Raw genomic sequence first — 20,271 nt, 5'->3', positions numbered from 1 at the left:
TTTTCAAAATTATGAATTTTTCTTTCCTAAAATATTACTCAAAACTGACTATTGTTCAGAGAACACTTCGCATATTTATTTTTATTCTTTTCACAACAACGTTCTGGATAATGAAGCTCCAATTCGTGATTGAGGTAAATGTTACCTTAAGACAGTTCTTCCACCAGAGCCAGATTCCTCTGCTTTTCTGAAGTTTAATTACAAAATATCTGTTTATGGCCAAAAAAGGGGTTTTAGATTCCTGCTAACAGACCTTCTTCATGCCTAACTTCTAATGTCTTCAAAACAACACGTACCATAATTTTTTTGCTTATATGCTAAGTTATATTCCTTAGATAATCATCTTTCAGATAAACTGAAATATACAGTTACTTGATCTTGTGAATGCTTAAGGATATCTATATAAACAACTTTTTGATGCTAAAAAGAAAACCTTCACTTTGCACATGTAACTGCAACACTCTAGTGAATTAATTTAAAAACTTCAAAGAAACCAAAAGTGCAGCTAACATACCCAGAGGAACCCATAACTCTTGGACACCTTTGGGAAAAAATACACTTCACTGAATCAAAGGCAAAATCCAACACAATAAAAACTTCAAAAACCAAGCAGCAAATCTGTAACCACCTGTAGAAAGCCTGGGAGAGTTCTAGTAAATCACAAATTGTTTTAGTATGGTTTATTTAATTGCAAGCAGAACATAAATACACTGAATAATTTACCCAAGTTTATACATCAGACAAACGTGGCCGAAAGGCCAAAGAATCTGACAACTGTGTTTGTTCTCAGGAACAGCTGGGTCTTGGATCCCTCAGACTAAGGTATATACACACATAGAGCTGGGTGCTGCTAGCCATGTGCGCAGCACGGTCACTTCTGTAATCTACTGATGGGGCAGTACGCTCTTGTGCAAATTAGGTTCTCCCCAGCCACCATTTGATGTTGATAGCCAAGTGTTTTCATAGCTGCATGAGTGTGCTTAGTGCTGTCAGCAAAACAATTAATGGGGTAAATTCAGATGTCTCACCACAGCTTTTATAAAAATTTTCCTGAAGTTGTCCCCTGACTAAGGTGCTGCAGCTGAGTACAGCTGTCAATTTCAACTACTGCACAAAGCTGGGAGGAACTACCTGAGTATTCCATGTAGAAAAACAAAGGTTTAACGCTTAAATTTAATGGCCCTGCCAAATCTGAAGGTGACAAAATATACTCTTGTTGATGAACAGTTGCAACTTTTGATATGCAATATAATATAAATAGAACTGCAGCCGGTAATGAAAACAAGCAGCTCTATCGACTAAGTACTAGACAATGGATATGAGCCCAATAAATCCAGTAATACTGCTTTTCTACTAAGTGGTAGAACTTCTGTCTCACCAGCACCCAGGACCATCTAAGAGAATACCAGATCATTTAATGGATTGTGATCAATGAAATTACTGTCATAGTCAGCACTTTCTCTAGACCAGTTAGTTCTCTCATTATGCTTTCCAGGAACTAATGTTTATGGGATTGTCAAGGTTACCACTGGCAATTAAAGAGGCCAACAGATCAAACAGACCATATAGGTCAGCCTCAGATAGATCCTGGCGTCAACAGACTCTCACATAAATCAGGGCTCAGTCTGGACTCACTGCAGATTTACATACTTTTAGGAATCCATGTGACCAATAATGAAAATTTGAAAATACAGAAAGAACTATTTCTTTGGAAGAAGTACAGGAGGGAGATAAGGATGCATCAAAGAGCAACAGAGCAAGTGCACTACATAGATTATGAACCGAGAGTCCTACAGAAACCAGAGGGAGTTTCAATCACCGCACAGCCCAGGCCACAACCCACAAAAATGTCACTTCGTAGCAACCCTAAGTAATGAGGCAACACACAACAGAGACAGCAAGGGGAAACTCCTACCCTATAAAAACCCTACCAGAGAAGGAACTTTTTAATCTGAGAAGTGCCCTTCTACTGCAATCTTTACACCACCCAAACCTCTCAGCACCAGAAGCTACTTGTTCAATGTGAGGCCACAGCTCAGTCACTGTGATTGCTCAATTTATTTTGGCAGACAGAGCTGTCAAACACTGTTTTTCTCAGCACTGCCAGCACAAACACTAAAGGGTATAGAGAGTGGCAGACTAACTATACAGTTAGCAAGTTGAATTACTCATGACAGTATGTTCTACTATAAGAATGTAAGTTTTTTCAACTTCAGATGTAACATGAAGAAGAGAATGAAGAATAGAAGAGATGCACATTTTGGGACCACTGCAGATAAAGACGAAAAGACAGGAAAACATTTAAAATGCTATGCCTCAAGTTACTCTAACCAGGACATCATAAGATACTTAAGATTTGGGATGTTGATCATATTTGCAAAGTCTGTTCCATGTGTAGTCAGCATTTACAGCCCAAACACCTCCAAGATTGATCATTAAGTCTTAAAATCCACAATGAAAGCGTCAAAGACACTCTTTAACAATACAAAGCTATCCCACGATTTACTGCTGAAAACATGGGACTGGGGCTTAGAAGACAAAACTTGTATTATTAACTATGTGCCTGAATGGCAACTATTTGGTCCATTTGTACAATATGGACAAATATGTACAAAGAAATACTAATCTTATTTTTTTGTGAAAAGGAATTTTGAAAACTAGTGACAGAATGTATTTAATCAGAATCAGGGGTATCATCACATTGTTACAGTTGCATCTCAGCTAAAAACCTCATAAATAACTTCACAAAAAAAAATCCAAAAAACATCTGTCTGTTAATAATATCCAAAAAATCTCACCAACAAAAGACTAATTTGCTCTCTCTCTCCAGATTATGGTATTAAGGGACTCTCAAAATATACCAGGAGTTGCAAGTAAAGAAGGTACAAACTAAAGCAACATTTCATTTACTATTTGAATGAAAGTCAGAATGCACGCATTCATGTTTTGTTTTATGGAGACTCTACATGCCACAGGAAGACCTAACACATACTGCAGAGTCTGGCCTTCTTTTGGGTATAAGATTGAGTTTTAGTGAACACAAACAATATTTTCAGCTAAACTACTAAGCCTACTCCTAGAAGTAACTGAACTTTAGCTGAACTTTAACAACCTCATCCATCACAGCCACAAGATTCAAACACTAACACTTTCAACTTACCTACCTTTAAAGGCAAGATAAAAAAATCTCAATGGGGAAACCACTCCTGTGCAATGTTTACACAAACACAGCTAGCATAGCTCTGTGTTAAAAATTCAAGATACTAACACATCTTTTTTTCTGATTGTACAAAAGAGAATAGATTCAAAAGCAAACAGAGAATAAAGATGTATTACAGGTCTCCCACAAAGATCCCCAAATGCAATCACTATTCTGTACTACCACAACTAAAACGTCAAAGGAGGATGCAGCGTACATGGCTGTTTCCAGCATCTACTGCTAGCTTTAGGAGAAAATAATTTTGAGGTGTCTCAATTTTGAAAGATCAGAATTGAACTGTGTACAAAATTCTGAGTAGGTCTGAAATTCTGTATTTGAAAAATGTTGAAGAATAAACATTTATATTTTATTTCAAAGAAGCACAACTAAGAAAGACTGATTTACCTGAGGCTTGTATGTGTCTTGCTTGGCTTATATTAGACAAATACTTGCCATGAACTCTACCGTGCAGAATCTGCCATTGCCACGCCTGCAAACCAAAGAGTAAAAATATGCTCAATTATTTTTATCTTTATTTTGTAACAGGCACACGGTAAATCCTTTGCAGAAGTAAATGAATACAAACTACACTCATTTACATCTGCAATGAATTGGGAGTTACTGCTCTATTATAAGCAATGAATACTGATTCAAATCACTTTTAACAGCAAATAATTTTTGTTAACACTTGAAGAGATTTAATATTGGGTGTATAGAGCTGAAGCTTTAAAAAATATTTCATACTATTTCTTTTTCTCCATCAGAGGCAAATGCTGGCATTGCTGTGGGAGCATCAACTTAGGAATGTTCCACTTTTGCTCTAAAACACAAATTTAATAAAATGTAACCATTTCACTGCAAAGCAGTTCTTACTAAGCTTCTAGTCCAGATCTCTGAAGGTTTCTCATTTGTAACATCATTTGTATATACTTTGATTTCTTTTTTGCAACATTTACTCCTCTCTTCAATATCTTTATATAGTATCTGAAACATACAACTGTAAATAATACAGAAAAACTTATTTAAAAAAAGTGCATTCATTTACAATCTGCTGAAAACACATGAATACATGAACACATGCCATGAAGCACCATTTTTGTGTGTCTACCAATCATAAATGTAATGCCACACCTCACATGGACTTTCCTCTGTCTGAAGAAGTTTTCATTCCTCGTTACAAACATGTGAATACAACTAGTAGAATGCCTTTCCTGCTGGTATCAGCAGCTTTTTACTCCACAAACTACACTCCTGGTCCATTTGTGACCCTGACACACCCTCTCCATACTGCTCATCTCCAGTCGTTGATGCTCACTGACTCTTGCATCAGCACACCAAACTCCGTTTGCTCCTCTCTCTTCCCAAGGCCTCAGAAACTCTCCCTGCTGTACAAAGGCTGGATCCATAACTTGATCTTAGATTTTAGTTGGATGGGTGGAGAAGAATCAAGAGCGTCAATGTACTTTGCCAAGAGCTAGAGGTTCAGTCCTTGCTTGAAGTCTTATTCATGTATTTTCAGATGTTCTTTACTTACACACTCATCCATCAATTCATTTCCATCACTTTTACTGAAAGGCACAGTATGACACCTGCTAGCAGTCTTCCAGTGCTAGCAGGAAGAGACTCCATAAACTTTACGGCAAAAACAAGTGCTATAATACAGCTTTGGCAGCATAAGCATGCAGAATGGACATAAAATAAATATATTTCTGAATTCTCTATACCTTGTCCCTAGATTTGGGAGGCATCTTAGACTGTCACATGTAAGGTTTTGGAAGTATATGTGGCTCATAATTTTCTCTCTGTCCTCACATAAGAAAAGCTCGCCAATTTTTTCCCAAATGAATAGCAGGCTTTCTGTAGAGCAGCATCAGTGTGTACCAAATACTGCATTCATTAAGAAGTATGTTAAGACAATATTTAGGACTTCCCTGTCTAGAACCAAATTACATATGCCCCAGCAGGCAACACAGGCAAACAATTCTCATTTAATATTTTCAGGTTATACAACTGAGAAGACTAGATAAGAGCTCTCCATTAACATTCAATAGAAAAGGGGAAGAAATACAAAGGAATAGATTGAGATACTCCTGCTATAGATCCAGTTTACGCTGGTGCTATTGCCAAAAGAATAGTACACAACTCTTTCCTCACCAGCTGCCCATGCCTATCACTGTGTAAGAAGCCTGAGACAGGAAATGGTCAAGGTGTGATCTTGTCAACTACCAACAACAGGAAAATAATAGTTTTAACCCAGATGTGCTCCTAGATTCAATTCACCTCACAACCACACAGATATTCTTGCTAGCACAAAGGAAAGGAAAAATGGCACAAGCCTCTTTCAGAGCAACACTAGCAGATGCTCATTTAAATTACTCATGGAACTAGATCATCAGATTTAGGTACTGAATTTCACACAATTAAATCTCTATTGACTGATACTTTCTAAAGGCCTCAAGCGATAAACAAGGCTTCCACTGCTTCTGTTAAGAAAACACTGTTTGTAAGAACTACATACATGTCTTTCCATATAATCATCTTCACTGTTCCAATTCTTTGTCAGTGGACTGCCTCAGATATTAGAGACATGTCACTTCATATTCTTGATTAAACAATATGATTTAACTTCTTGAAATCACAAGTAAATGTTTTCCAACTTTCATTCACTCTTCCTGGAGTTGTAAATACCTCACAATAGCAGTTTTAAGTTTCATCAATCTGAAATGCACACTGGACTTAATTTACAATTCCTGTAATCTTTCCGTATGTCCACCCCTAACCAAATTTTATTACTCAACCACATAATTATAGTATTTTTTAAAAAGGGCTTATTTTTGTAAAAAAAAAAAAAAAGGCAGTAGGGCAAGAAGAAAATAAAAAATCATGTTTTCCTGTGGAATTTCAGTATCTTCAAAGGACATCAGACAAAAGTTAATTTTTCATTTGTCTCATACCCTGATTAAACCTTTTCTGCAGGCAGGGTAGCAGTCAAGATATAGTGGATTATTGGGTATTCTCCCTTAAAAACAGAAGTATATACGGCAACAACAAGATTTCCTGTCTTGACAGCTGGGCTTAGCTCTGAACAATGCCACTTTCTCATATATTGCCTTTAGGAAGATTACAACAAAATGGCATGATTGAAATTCCCCAGTGCCATTATACTACTCAAATGCCTTTGGTGCACATATATTTACTATTTATTCAGAGTTCTATCCATTTATCATGGCATCTTTCACAGAACTGACACACAGCAGTTTTAAACATGTAATAGTCTACTTCCAAGAGGCCTTTAAAACTGCCTAATTATATTCCTACTCCAAGACTACTTGGAGGAAATGGTGAGTATGCTGTAAGAAAACACTTGAAAGCTGGGGAATCATAAAACTCCAATCACTGGCCTCCAACAGTACCAAGAATTTATTTTAACTGGTAACTCATATAAATGAAAGGTTGTCAGCTAGGGAGTCAGCAAGCGGCAAAGTGAGAAGACAGGTGGCCAGAGGACCTAATTCTAGCAGAGGATGCCAGAATTAGGCAAAATACCAAGATACTTCAGGTAACAAGCTTAACAACCCACAGGCTGCATATTTACAACAAATTCTGCGGGATTTCCACATGAAGAGAAAAAAAACTACTGCAGTGTGTCTCCATTAAACAAAGAATGATCATAAAACAGCCACACAACAAAGTTGCTTGAGTTCAATCAGTTCAAGAAGATGACCCTCTGTCACACATCAATGACAGGTCCTCGCCTGCAGACATCAGTACAATTCTGACACTGCCAGGCAGCTGAGATCCACCAATTTGCCTCCAAAACGTCCTTCTTCCAAATCCAAGAAACACACAGCTCTCTCAGGAGGAAAAACACTGAAGACACTGCAGTAGCAAGAAAGAAAAATAATTCAAACTGACTTTATGAAACATGGTCCTCAACAAAAAAGTCAGACTCTTGCTAAAATCAATTTCACAACTGAAACAATGTTTTCCTCTCTCAAATTCCAGAAACAAAAGACTGATGCCTATTTGCAAAGATATTCAAAAGACACCATAATTTTTAAGGGGACAGTATTTCTTAAAATTTAGAAAAAGTGCCCCATAAACAATTGCTCTCTTTCTCCCTCTCAAAAAATTATCGCCACAGTTAATGGTATAGTCAATTGCTGCCACTATTTTGAGCACCTTTCTGCTACTCGAAGATTGTATCAACAGTTTACTACAGTGTAGCAGTTAACAGATATTCTGCACTATTTGTTCACCTGATTTACTATTTAAAAAAGCAATTGTGAATAGTAATCCCAGTGTGTGCAGTGCCTTAATACAAAGTTTATGCAAGCACACAGCAGGGAAGTCTCAGCTGCAAGTTTCCAGCCCATCCTAACAAGGTATTTCCTACAAGCCCCATCCTTGAACACCAACTCCTCATTCCAAACTAGGCAGGCCAGGGTCTAGCTCCTCATTAATTCCCATTGCCCATAACAAGCAAACACAGCACTCAGATCTTCCAGGACAGGATCTAGCTTTCATTAATCTTCAAGGCAGACAGTGACAACAGACCTTTTATGGAAGGATACAGGCCTTGGCTAATCACTCCCCAAAGCAGGAAGGGAGATTAAAATCCTCATCCCAGAAGACAGCAGCTCTTTTGGAGGTTAAGTCTGGGTCTTTCTGATGCCACTGGCACCCACTACAAATTGCCTCTGCAAGACAGCTCCTCCATTTCCAGTCCCTAAACTCCCAAATTTGGATGAACTGCAGTTTACAAAAAAGACAACAACCACAAACAGATCACCTTCCACTTGGAACACCAGTCATCCCAGAGATGCAGAGACAGGCAGACAGATGGACATAACAGAGACTGTAAGCCCTGGCTCTCAATTCTGCTCAGCAAATGCCCACCAGGCCAGCCACTGCCTGGTGAGCCAGTGTGCTCTGCTGGACAAATATAGAAAGCAGAAAGTGGAACAACCCTTTCAGCAGAAGAGATTCTGCTCAGCTCTCTGAGAGGGAGGAGCAGGAGCTGAACCAGCCGAACTGCTTTATCCATACATGGTCTCTGAAAGAGACCATTGCTAAGACAAGTTCCTTTACACACACACACCCTCACTCACTGTCACACAGTGCAAGCAGAGAAAATAATTAAAGCATACGAACCTAAGAGAGTTCCTGTTTTGAAATGAGTTCCAACTCCACTTTTCCTGCGCCCACCTTAATAATGCACAAATATCTAACAATATTCACCAACAAAATCTGGCCAGCAACTCAGAAAAAGACAAAAATCTTCCTCCCAGGGAATCACCACATCCACCAGCATTTCAGTAACTACTGAACTAGTGAAGCCTTCCTTGCTGCTTTTGGACACACGCAACCACATATTAAGTTCTTGGTTTGACCTTCTCCCCCCTCCAGCCCAAACTGAATTAGAGAAATCTTTTTAAACCCTTCTCCCTTTTCAAGTGTTGTCCTAAACCAGGAAGCATGACCTTTCTCATTGGTTGATACTAATTACTATGGTGACCTGTCACATCTTGTCTGCTATCCCTGTAGTCCTTTTTGCCAGTGTTTAACTAACTAAACCTTTTCCTATGCATTCTTCTTAAAAACAGAAGAAATACACTTCTGTGCAGCATCCTCTTCTCTCCACCCAACCCACCCCTTTCACATTCTGGCACAGAAAGAGCAGAGTAAGTGTAATTGAAGACCCAAATCCATAGGTCTTCACAGAAAAAAAACCTACGAAAACTATACAAGTGGCACAGTCTATTTTTATTTTTACTGCACAAGTAAGATAGTTTCATTTATTCAAAAGCAGCTTCATTTATATAAAAAAGCACCATTATTGATAAGCAATTTATTACCACATGCTGCTGCCTATTGCTTCTCCTTGGTGCATCCCACACTTATTTGGTGATACCAAACTACCTTACAGGAGCTACCAGGAAAGTTCTTTCTTACAAGTAAGTGGACACTGCAACTTCCAGCTATATCAGGAATGCAGCAGCCAATTCAGAACTCAGAGAAGCACACTAGTCAGGGAGTTTTGTTAATGTCACGTGCAAGTAGACACAAAAGTGCTGGCATTAAAACCAACAATACTGATATTTTTTCAAATTTCTCATTACTGAGGTAATGGTTTAGGCTCCCTGCAAATTCAGGAAGATAACAGAATATGCAGAATTAGCTCTACACCTAAGCACAGCCTAAATTATTTTCCTTACAGATAAGGATCAAGACTATGTGTCCTAGTCTTGCTCCCCAAGAAATGCCTGTTAAACTTAGTCTTGAATTAAATGACAAAATAATTTTAAACTCAAAGAAATTCCAAAGCAAATTCTGCATCACACAGTTAGTGTCATAGTGGCTTCCACACTGTGAAATACAGACAGTACCACCTACAGCCAGTCTCTGATAGTGATCAAATTCTGGCACTGAATGCATAATCCAGAGTGTAACATGGTGGCTTTAGTCCACAAGTATCACAAAATACTCACTTAACTTTTCCTAAGTCTCCAATGCATATAATCATGGATTTCTGAGCAATCAAAACTGCTTTAGAGAAGTAAATTTACAATCCTTTTTCTTCCCCAAAAAGATTTTGATATTTTCAAGGGTATCACTTCTAATGCCACCTAGGACTGTGCAAGTAATTTTTACTGCTTCAACTTGTCCTCAATTGTTCTCCACTTTGCAGTCATTGAACAATCACATGCAAGAAAAAATAACCAACAAAATCCCAAGAAGAAATACAACTCATCACTAAGTTGACCCGTCATCCAAGTATTTTTTAATTCAGAATTTTAAATGGAGGACAGAAAATTTTTGAAGACAAATAACAAGGTAATACAGGTAAGCAGGCAAAAAATATTTTCAGATGGTGCTCTGCTTTGGAATACAAACCTATAAATTAGAGAATTACTTTTACACTGTATTGTGCCTACACAAAATGCAAAAGCTAAATGGGATGTTCAAAATACATTCTCTCTTCCTGAAAGATCAATATTTCATTGCCTTCTGAAGAAACATTTATCAAAATTCTATCTTGTAAGATTTTGCAAAGATAATAAGATGCCTGGTGTCCATCCTGCAAATCTCTACATATATTAAGAAAGATGCTACTGTTTTTGTATGTGGACTTGGACATTGTCTGCTAAGTGCTTGATTTGAATTACAAACTCCTCTGCTTTGGAAAAAGCAGACATGAATATTCCCTTTCCAACAGAGTCTAAAAAATTTGTGGATTGCATGCCTACATTGGAATATCTTTTGAACTGCATAGTTTGGGACAAAAATAGCAGAGAATATGCATGGGTTCAGTGAAAATCTGAATTTTAAGTGATGTTTGAAGGAAAAGAGTTTTATTTTGACATGTGAAATACTGAAATCTAGTGGATAACAACTACGTAATTTTCGTGAAAGGTGCAGTACAAAACAGCCAGCAGACAGAAGTGAAAGCTACTCGAAAGAACACTTTTGATAGTGGTGAAAAAAAGAAGCCACAGTCCCGAAAAACTCCAATTATTTTAAAGTAAAAACAATGTAAGACAGTCACCTGGGTTCTTATATTAATTGGGAGAGCATCCAGTTCTGAGAGAACACAGAGCATGTAAGCATTAAAAAAAATGCTCTGCAAAGGAAAGCCTGCCAGATACCACACCAGCATGACACCAGATATTCAACAAACACCCATCCTCTCATCCACATGCTCATTCAAGATCTACTTGAGGTGTGCTGCTGAAAAGGACAAAGAGCCCAAACTGCCTGCTCATTTGCATGGATTTCAGAAATACTCAAGCTAATTATTCCATGCTATATTACAAGCAATTTAGTCAAACCAATGTAAAAATCCCAGAGCGATATGGTTTTAAGCCCAGTTTACATAATCTTAATTCTACCTGGGACTTTACCACTGCAACCCAAGCCATTAAACCAGTTATAAATCTACTCTAAATTGGTAAAGACTTACCAAAACCTGCAGTTTGTCAGTTTGCCACTAATACTCTGCCTCTAACAGAGCAGCCAGAAAGCCAGCATACCTTTTCTAAAAACAAAAAGACAGCCCATGCTATACTAAGTATACTGAAGATACAAAGGTAACGTGCACACACGGGACAGACAAGCCAGCTTGTGGACAAGGATTCCTCTTCTGGCATAAGGCTTTCACTTACATATACCTGTGACACAAACCGCATCATCTAAACTGAAATTCTTCACTAAGAATTGGAAACTACTGAAGATTTCTTTTCAGCCATCTAACTGCTCATTGTTCATCCTGAAGTCAGCTAGCAATGATGCATTTTCTTTAGCACAGAGCTAAGACAGCTGGAAGTTTGAAGCTACTCAAGATGTCAAAGATGACTTCCTTTCCTTAGGATGATGACTGTGCTGCGCTCTATTGCTGTCACACAAAGAAGCCTGCTCTGTCCATCACTGTTCAGACTCGTGAGCAATTCCTCCCTACAGCAAAGCACTTGTAGACTAAGTGGCACTGCAGCTTTGACCCAACGCGTATATTAGTTCTACCTGCTTGAGTCTCACATCTGGTGATGTTTGGGAAATCTCTTGAAATGTGAATGCTCTCTTTTCATTCTTGCTTCACAAACACAAAGTGTCTTGGCATCTTTATAGAACAGGTTGTAGAGAACAGTAGCAGAAATGTGGTATCTTGCATTTATTCGTATAACAAGTATCTCTGATGACTGGAAGAAGGGCAGTAAAACTACTGGTTACTTTTTCCAATCAAAATGATCTCTCTTGCCTCAAGAAGTCTTGTAACAGGATCACCATTCAAGATCCTGCTCCGTGATACTTTGAGAAATACCTATTACAAGCCCTAGGTAACTTTCCTCAACTTACAATCCCCATTCTAATAAATACTGAAATATATTAGTCTTCTTTTCTTCTATACTATTTTTTCCTCCTTCCAAATACCTGATCAATGGATAAAAGGCATACCTTCTTGCCTGAAGGCATTGAATAACTCTGCACATAGTCTTGAAGGACAAGCAATACTAAACAAGCCCAGATTGAAATAAAACATTTCAGACATTCATGGCAAGACTGAAAAATAAGAAAGCAGAAATACAGATCTGAGTGCATTTGACTATTGCAGCTGTCACAGTAACCAACTCACATTATGTCTTGGAAAACTGGACATATTAACTTAGAAACAGTCTCCAGTTCAACAGCCAGAACAGTGGGTTCTTAGATCTCAGTGCTAAAGACTAATAACCAGGAAATCTCAAAAACTGTGACAATTTGTCTCACTTCCCACCTATTCTAAAACAGGCATTAAAGAAAAAATCAGAGTGGGCACTCTGAAGAGATTTGTGGCAGATGACTCAGTAACTGATACTCAATAGCCACATTTCATAAAAATATGCAAGAAATAGTTAAGGAGCATCTTGCTCACAACAAAGTTTCCCAGTAAGTTCAATTAGATACTGGATTTCAGGCAGAATCTTACTTAACTCAAAATGAATCTAAATATTTAAGAATCACATAAGCTTCTACCTTTTATGAAATTCAACCAATACAGGATGCTGTATTCTTTAGAAGAAAATTTACACAACATTATAAATATTTCCCTTATTTCAAAGCATCATATTTTGTTTCAACTAATGATTCTCCAACTGATGCACAGGTTACTTGGCAAGGTGTGGATTTATTTTTAATGAGACAGACAACTATTGTCTATCCATGATCCTGCCACATTTCCTGCTTTCCCCTTTAGAGAAGTGGTGCCAGGAAGCATGTTTTCAGAACCCCTTCTCGTAGCAGAAGAATTAAAAGAACCTTCCCCCTGCCATGCAAAGATAATCCTACAAGTGCATCAAGTTTTGGAGGCCTAGCAGAAACATGGATACAGTAAGAAGTACACAACAGTACTACAATGGATTTCTTTACCCTGTTTCTCATAGTGAAAAATGGGTACATTCTTCTCACTTTGTAGGCAATTCACTTTCAAAACAAAACTTCCTAACACATAAATCTTCATGTTTTAGTGTTCATGACTTCAGAACAGTCACTTTTCAATCATCTGCTTTTCTACAGATGCTGTGTTCCTGCTTTCTTTTGCATTTAAACAGAACGTCCTAGGCTTGCATCAATTATTTTGCTACCTATTAGAAAAAAACCAAACAAACAGATACAAAAAGGGGAAACATGTAACAGAGGAGTTAGGATCATGCATTGATTTTCCCCCATGTAACGTTACAAACTTAGGGAAAGGAAAACCAGAATAAAGACAGTCATGCAAGAATGATCATTCAGAAATGGTGAATGCACTCCTCAGAACAGCATAAACCTTCCCAAAATAAGTATCAGCAATAATTTTGAATGTGAGCAGAGGCTGAAAGAGAACAGTAACCACCTAAAGAAAAAATAACTCTTTACATCACCCTATTTAAAATTCCCATTTGGGATTTTTAGTAGTATATACATTTACACCCTCTGCGCAGATATAAGATTTGTGCTTCTGTCCTGGGGGCCCTTCAACAGCAGGAATGCAACTGAACATATTAAGCTGCTAGATACAAGCTATACCCACCCTAACATTTCTTGGCTCAATCTAAAGACATACGGATTAATTTTAAACATCTACCACAGCAGCAGTATTCCCAACAATGCTGCTTCTTCAAGACTAAGGTCCCGATGCAATTCTAGGAAGATACAGTATCTCATATTATGCAGAGATACTGTAGCCGAGGGGAGTGGAAAAAAGAATAAAAATGTCACGGGTTTATTATGGCTGTGCAATGCCAAGTCAGTGCAGTAAAACCTATCTGATGAACTAACCTAGAGAAAAACAATAGAGGAGACTATGAAAGACACTAGGAGACAGTTCAGCAATTTTTGTGATCACTGGCACAAAGAGTAAGACTGAAAGGACAGACATACACAAAAAATAAAAACACAAATTCAAGATAGTCAGAAAACACAAGCTCTTGTAAGCCAGAAGTATAGTGTGCTTCATGATCTAAATCCCCACCAAATACTTTTCTAAATCCAGCGAACTGGTGAAACACACCCAACGACCACACTCAAGCAGGACATACAAGAAAGCTGCAATGCTTGAAAAATGTTCCCCGACAACTTCTGGCAGAAGAGAATGCCTGTGCCTTAAAGGTGAAAATGTCTGGGCCACAATTCCTCCGGAATTTAAAGGAGTGTATTCTAAAGCTGCCCCTCAACTTCCTTCTCGTAACAGTCCTATTAAAAAAGCATGCTGGTATCAATCTTTACTGCTTCTTCACGTATTTATCACCCATTTTATGCTCCGTCTCTCCTGGTTTTTATACTCCTCTTCCCGCTTCATTCCAGCAGTGTCTGCCACGCCTTCTCATACTTGAGGACCGCAAATCCTCACACTGTGCTGAACTCCAATTTCCCTGATCGTGCTTTTCGTATGCCAGACTCGCCTCCACCCCTGGTGCACCAGCACACATTTCACCACTCCAGCGGGCAGCCCCGCACCATACCGACGCCAACAGCAACCGCACCCCACGTTCCTCTAGGTGCCCGGGGCGCCCGGCCCGGCGGGCTGACGGCGGCCAAGCCCGGGGCGGCCGCTCCCCTGCCCCGGGGTCCGCCCGGCCTCGCCGCAGCCCCCCCGCCCCCAATGGCGCCGCCGCCGCGGGCCGAGCTCGCACCCGCAGCGCCACCGCCACCGCCCGCGGCGCTGTCAGCGCTCGGATCAGATACGACACCCGGCAGCCTCCGGCTCCGGGCCCCGGACGGGCTCCCGGCGGGGCGGCACCGCCCCGGGATGGCGCGCACGGGGCGGCGGCGGCGGCTCCCCCGCGGGCGGGAGCGAGGCGGCCGCCTGGGCCCGGCAGGAGTGGCCTCGCGGCGGGAGCGCTGGGGAACGGCGGAGAAGGGGCAAGGAGCCGTTACCTGCGCGAGACGGACCGCGCTTCCCGCCGGCTCGGCTCGGCCCGCCTCGGCCCCGCGCCGCGCCGTTCCTGCCGTGCCGTCCCTGCCGTGCCGTGCGCGGCCCGAACTCTTCCCGGCGGCGGCATTCCGGCCGCGCACCTGCCCCGAGATCCGCCCGCGCCCCGCTCTGCTCCCTGCGCCGCCTCGGGCCGGCTCTGCAAGATGGCGGCGCTTCCGGGAGAGACCACGGCGGGTGCGGCGTGGGGGGCCACGGCGGTGAGCCCGCCCTCCCGCGCCGTCGGCCCCGCCGCGCCCCGCCCGGCTCCGCCCCGCTCCGGCCCCGCCGGGCACCTCCCGCCCTCAGCCCGACCCCGCCGCGGGTGTCCCCGCTGGTGACGCTCAGTGCGCGTGTCCGCGGCGCCCCCCCCGCCCGTCGGCCCGGCCCGGCCCGGTGCTGCGCGGCCCCAGCGCGCATGGGGCTCGTGGAGGCGCTGGGCGCCGGCGCGGCGCGGCTTCTCTTCTACCCGTCGCTGCTGTACACGGTGGCGCGGGCGCGGCTGCCCGGGTCCCGCCGGCCCTGGTTCCACCGCATCGACGAGGTCGTGCTGCTCGGGGCGCTGCCGCTGCGGGGGCGCATCCGCGGGGTAAGGCGGGCGCAGCGGGGCGGGCCGGGCCGGGAGGAACGGAGGTCCCTTATGGTGCCTGTGCCCGCAGCTGGTGGCGGAGGAGAACGTGCGCGGCGTGGTCACCCTCACCGAGGACTACGAGACCCGGTTCCTCTGTTTTTCTCCCCAGGTGAGCCCCGGGATTGCTGTTGTATCCCCCCGCCCAGGTCTCTCGTCGCTGTCTGTCCCGGCACAGGTGAGGCTTTAGCCGCCTCCTGTCATCCCGGCAGCCACCGCCAAGTCCTGTGGCAGCAAAGCCGAGACCACTCGTACCTAAGCCGACTTCAAAAACGATGCGACAAACCCGGAAAACGCGAGCATGCGAGTGAACTGCAGCCGCAGTGGCAGGGAAAGACAGGGAGCATGGTAACCCGCACACATCACTGTACAGGACTGCCTTTGGGTTGGGAAGAGATCCCAACCTCCCTCTTTTCCTTTAGTTGAAACACACTTTTTCAGTCCCCTTTAACTACTACCTTTGATGACCAGGACTGAAGTTTTCGTACATCTGATTTGAAGGATTGATGTTCAAAGTCTCTTTACAGCTTTTCTGAATTTCCCAATTGTCTCAACATGTTCTGAGTTTCTTTCAGTAAAAAAAAAAAAAAACAAAAGTTCACTGACTGAATCTGCTATGTCTGTTACAGGAATGGGAGTCAATGGGAGTGGAGCAACTGCGTCTTAGCACTGTGGATCTAACTGGAGTCCCCACCTTGGAAAACCTGCACAAGGGCGTGGAGTTCATCCTGAGACACCGGGCCTGTGGTAACAGTGTCTATGTGCACTGCAAGGCAGGACGCTCCCGCAGTGCCACCATGGTGGCAGCATACTTAATTCAGGTCAGGAGTCTCTGCTAAATCGGGTGAATTTTCATTAAAAAATGGAAATAAAATGCAGACAACCTTTACAGTTTACTCTTGCTCAGGATGCCTGAGCATGTACAGGTTAATATTCCATGATTTGACAGAGCTTGGTCACCCATTTTAAGAGAGACCTCAAACTTACCTTGTTTTGAATGCAAATGCAAATTATGAATTATTCTGCTTTTCTTAATTCTTTCTGTAGAGGAACAAATTGAGGTGGGAATAACAAGTCACTCATGAACACAGGTTCACTTAGCAGATAAACATACGTTTTGTTGTTCATATCTTCTCCTTGGTTCACTGGAGTAGTGGTGAGCCTTCCTATTCTTTTCCATAAATACAATTCAGGATCAAGAGAACTGACTTGTCTTCTGAGTTCTTCTACCAACCCAACTGGGGAAGCCAGCACTAAGAACAAAATCCCACCTGTGGATTCTTCCCTTGCTGTTACTAAGCACTCCCTGGAAAATTTTCCATTACTGTTGAAAAGAAAACTTTCTCACTAAGTGCTAAAATGCGATGGGAGTACCAGTAGAATTTAAAAAAAAAATTTAAAAAGCAAGCTGCATTTTTGCTCTGGTCTAGTGGGGCTAGGACTGGAAACTGTTCACAACATGAAGGAAGAGCGAGCAAGATGGAAAGTGGAGGGCCCAGGCAGCAATGATTCCTCTATAACTGAGGGACACATTTCATGAATGTGTGACTTGCAGGCCTCTCTGAGAAGAACATCAACTAAACCAAAGGGGCAAAGCAGCAGCAAACTTTCCAACACCTCTAATATTGCCTGTAGTCTCCAGGAGGGTTCCGTTAACTGGTGCAAGGATGGAATGGATTTTCACTTGCTGGGTTTCTGCCTTTTCAGCTGCATCACTGGAGCCCTCAGGAAGCAATAGAGGCCATTGCCAAGATTCGTCCCCACATCCTCATTCGACACAAGCAAGTCCAGGTCCTGGAGAAATTTCACAGGAACATGATCACTGGGACAACTGCATAGCTTAGTAAAAACAAATCAAAATCAGAATCAAAATCCTCATTCAGCTGCTATAAAAAAAGTTTTTATGATCTAACAAAAGCTTAAGGGTTTTCATTCCTGACAATCAATAAAGAACGTTTTACAGTAAAGGTGAAATAGGGCTGTTTCTTTCCTTATGGCTAATATCCTAGATCTCTTGGAGTCTCATAGTTCTTTTCCACACATCAGTGCTGAGCAGAACTGCAATCCACAAGAAGTTCAAAAATATTTGTATTTGAAGCAAAGAGAAAAAACCAAAATACTTTGTCTCAGTAGAGACTTTATTCAGATTCTTACCCAAAGGGTTACAGTGCCAACAGAGAGGGGTAGGAGGAAGTGGTCTTATTTCTGTCTTTTCACCAACACTATAATTACAGGTAGGGATTTCCTGTACAGTAAAGGAAGCCAGTGCTCTAAGAACAATCTCCCTCTTCTCTTTATACTAGGTGATGACAGAGCAGTAAGCAAGTACTCAGTTGGTTACCACTCCTCTAGGAGAAGTGCTGAATGTAACCTAAGGGTCCTGGGGTCAGTTCTGGAATCTGTCTGCCAGGCCCTCCTTCTGCAATAGGACACAGGAATGTTTAAATGGGGGCATCCCTGGGAGACAGAGTGCACGTCTAACTCTGTGACTGACACAGCAGCAACACGCAGTCTCCCAGGCAGTTAAAACTAGCAGTCTGGGCCAAGGAGAATGTTCTCCATATGCCACAGGATTTTTTAGTGGTGGATTGGTTCCAGGCTAAAATAGCCATTTGCTGCTGTTTGGGCCTCAAATGCAAGTAGCTTATCATCAAGGAATCAAAGTAATAATATTTAGTCCATCTGAAATCTAAGATACAACAGTTCAATACGGTTTCAATAGTGCTATGTAAAAGAATAGGCCCACAGTCAGAAAGCCTGTACTTCCTCTGCACAGGTACAGAGGATGGGGTCTTTACTGGATGTTATGAGCTTGTAGTAATTGGGACTGGTGCTGAAGGTCATAGGTGTAGCACAGCAAGACACTGTTGCTGTCTTTCTATCACTGGGCCTCTTTAGGCCAGGACAAACTGCAGGTTAGTGAGCAGCACTTTGATGCCACTTGTGACTGTTACAACAGAGGTGGCTGGGTTAAGTTTAAAAGTATTTGCATCGCCCTTTTTATAGCGGTCACGAAAGACATAGATGCTGCCATTGCAGCTGGCAATTTTCCAGAGGGATGGTACTGAGCTCCAGGCATCTGGGAGGCACAGCCGGGTGAAGCTATCCAACAGGGGATTGTAGCAGAGCAGCGAATCCCCCTCGGCCACAATGAACACCACATCCTTGTGCACAGCAGCGTGCATGCACCCTGCAAAAGGCAGTACGTATGGCTTCACGTGGCATTTCTCTGTGTTGGTATCATAGCACTGAATGAGCCGAGAGGGCTTGGTGAAGAAGTCTAAGTCATTCTCCTCCCCACCTAGCAGGTAAATGACACCATTAAGGTTCACCCCTGCAGCTCCAGAGACTGCCACTTCCAACTGGCTGGTCTCTGTCCAGACGTTGTCTCGTACTCTGTAATATATGACAGCATTAGAGAGAGTGTCCTGTAGAGTTTTCCCCCCCAGTGAATATATTGCATCTTTGCTTGGCACAGAGACAAGGGTGTGCTGAAGCCGGTCACGGGGCAGAGGAGCACACCATTCCCAATCTATAGTCGCATTGTTGCATTTCCACATGCGCCGTGGAATGGAGCCACCAACAACGTACAGGTCACTGCCATGCTTGCAGGCTGCGGTGATCTGGTGACACAGGCTGTTCTGGCCACTCACACTGATGGAGTCATCGTCAGCACAGTGCAGAGAGACAGCGAGGGAATGGGTACGTGATGACTCCTTTCCAATCAGGTAGATGTGAACGTTTTCTCCAATGACCTGAGTGAAAGTAGAAGTGTGTCAGCAGAATTAAATCTGTTCACACAAACATCAGTGATGCTCAAGACTGAATTTTTCAGTTTAGGACCCACCTGTAGGCCTGAGGTGTGTAACCTCCTGCCCAAGTCCTGCCACCCTAGAACATTCAGGATTCAGAGCCTCAAGGCCTTTTCAAAATACCATTCATATCTGACACAGTGAAATAGCCACAGATGTCACTGGAACTCAAGGGTTCACGGTTTAGGTAAGGGCCAGTTACATCACTGACAGAGTACAGTTGTTACAAGGGGAATGCCAAATATAGATTTCTGAACAGTTTATTTGGTAAATGAGGTGAAATAAGTTATTTGTAGTACTGCTCTAATCACCAGTGAAAGCAGCCTCAGGTTAAATGAAAAAAAAGCTGTCAGTGGGGTTGCTATTTATGACACTGAAAGTATCCTCTCACAAGCACCATGAATTTCAATGACATTTGTGTTTTGTGACTTTCAAGTCAGTCCGGTGAGCAGAATACCCTGCCCTGAGAAGTGTGAAACCAGCAAGTGCCACATCAGCCCCTGAACATAAGGTCTTTTTATACCTTCAGACTCGATCGCAGAGTCTCCGAAAAGCCTGCTCGCTCCTCCTTGTTGAAGTTTATCCAGGTTTCTATAGCAACTGTTGGATTCTGAGAACACGGAACGCCATCTGCAGTTCGGGAACAGAAAGGCATTTATGATGTCTAGACAAATGCGTATATACTCAGGAACACCCCTTTCCTGTG

General features: G+C 42.2%; 3 protein-coding genes across 16 annotated transcripts in view; 1 reads left to right on the top strand and 2 right to left on the bottom strand.

Moving 5' to 3' along the window:
* The window catches only part of CELF1 (CUGBP Elav-like family member 1), a 63,114-nt gene extending 47,785 nt beyond the window's left edge, over positions 1 to 15,329 (bottom strand). For 8 of the 13 annotated variants that reach the window (XM_030950594.1, XM_030950595.1, XM_030950598.1 and 5 more), the window contains exon 1: positions 15,092 to 15,229. In XM_030950594.1, the coding sequence (XP_030806454.1) occupies positions 15,092 to 15,216 (125 nt within the window). In that variant the 5' untranslated portion in view covers positions 15,217 to 15,229. Of the gene's footprint in view, positions 1 to 3,604; positions 3,690 to 15,091 lie in introns of all 13 variants that reach the window. The other 5 variants (XM_030950602.1, XM_030950604.1, XM_030950601.1 and 2 more) reach the window with 3 other exon arrangements.
* Positions 15,330 to 15,392: 63 nt separating this feature from the next.
* Positions 15,393 to 18,378, top strand: PTPMT1 (protein tyrosine phosphatase mitochondrial 1). 2 transcript variants are annotated; one of them, XM_030949460.1, is made up of 4 exons: positions 15,393 to 15,714; positions 15,785 to 15,865; positions 16,383 to 16,574; positions 17,461 to 18,378. In XM_030949460.1, the coding sequence occupies exons 1-4, from the start codon at positions 15,544 to 15,546 to the stop codon at positions 17,590 to 17,592; spliced, it is 576 nt and encodes a 191-aa protein (XP_030805320.1). In that variant the 5' UTR covers positions 15,393 to 15,543; the 3' UTR covers positions 17,593 to 18,378. The 2 variants fall into 2 exon arrangements, with proteins under 2 accessions (XP_030805320.1, XP_030805319.1); XM_030949459.1 differs by lacking the exon at positions 15,785 to 15,865 and adding an exon at positions 15,866 to 15,931 and having other exon boundaries at positions 15,509 to 15,714.
* The window catches only part of KBTBD4 (kelch repeat and BTB domain containing 4), a 7,976-nt gene continuing 5,578 nt past the window's right edge, over positions 17,874 to 20,271 (bottom strand). The window contains 2 exon segments of the mRNA XM_030949458.1: positions 17,874 to 19,508; positions 20,089 to 20,195. Of these exon segments, the coding sequence (XP_030805318.1) occupies positions 18,648 to 19,508; positions 20,089 to 20,195 (968 nt within the window). The 3' untranslated portion in view covers positions 17,874 to 18,647.

Source organism: Camarhynchus parvulus, chromosome 5, assembly GCF_901933205.1.
Source record: "Camarhynchus parvulus chromosome 5, STF_HiC, whole genome shotgun sequence".
NCBI classification, from domain to species: Eukaryota; Metazoa; Chordata; class Aves; order Passeriformes; family Thraupidae; genus Camarhynchus; species Camarhynchus parvulus.
The sequence above is the reverse complement of the archived record's forward strand: the minus strand, read 5'-3'. Positions and strand labels throughout refer to the sequence as shown.

What these genes read in the sequence shown, in the direction of transcription:
- PTPMT1 (XM_030949460.1), top strand. Translation starts at nt 15,544, where the DNA reads ATGGGGCTCGTGGAGGCGCTGGGCGCCGGCGCGGCGCGGCTTCTCTTC. An exon ending in TGCGGGGGCGCATCCGCGGG is followed by an intron (nt 15,715 to 15,784) that starts GTAAGGCGGGCG and finishes CTGTGCCCGCAG; the next exon opens with CTGGTGGCGGAGGAGAACGT. An exon ending in TGGCAGCATACTTAATTCAG is followed by an intron (nt 16,575 to 17,460) that starts GTCAGGAGTCTC and finishes CTGCCTTTTCAG; the next exon opens with CTGCATCACTGGAGCCCTCA.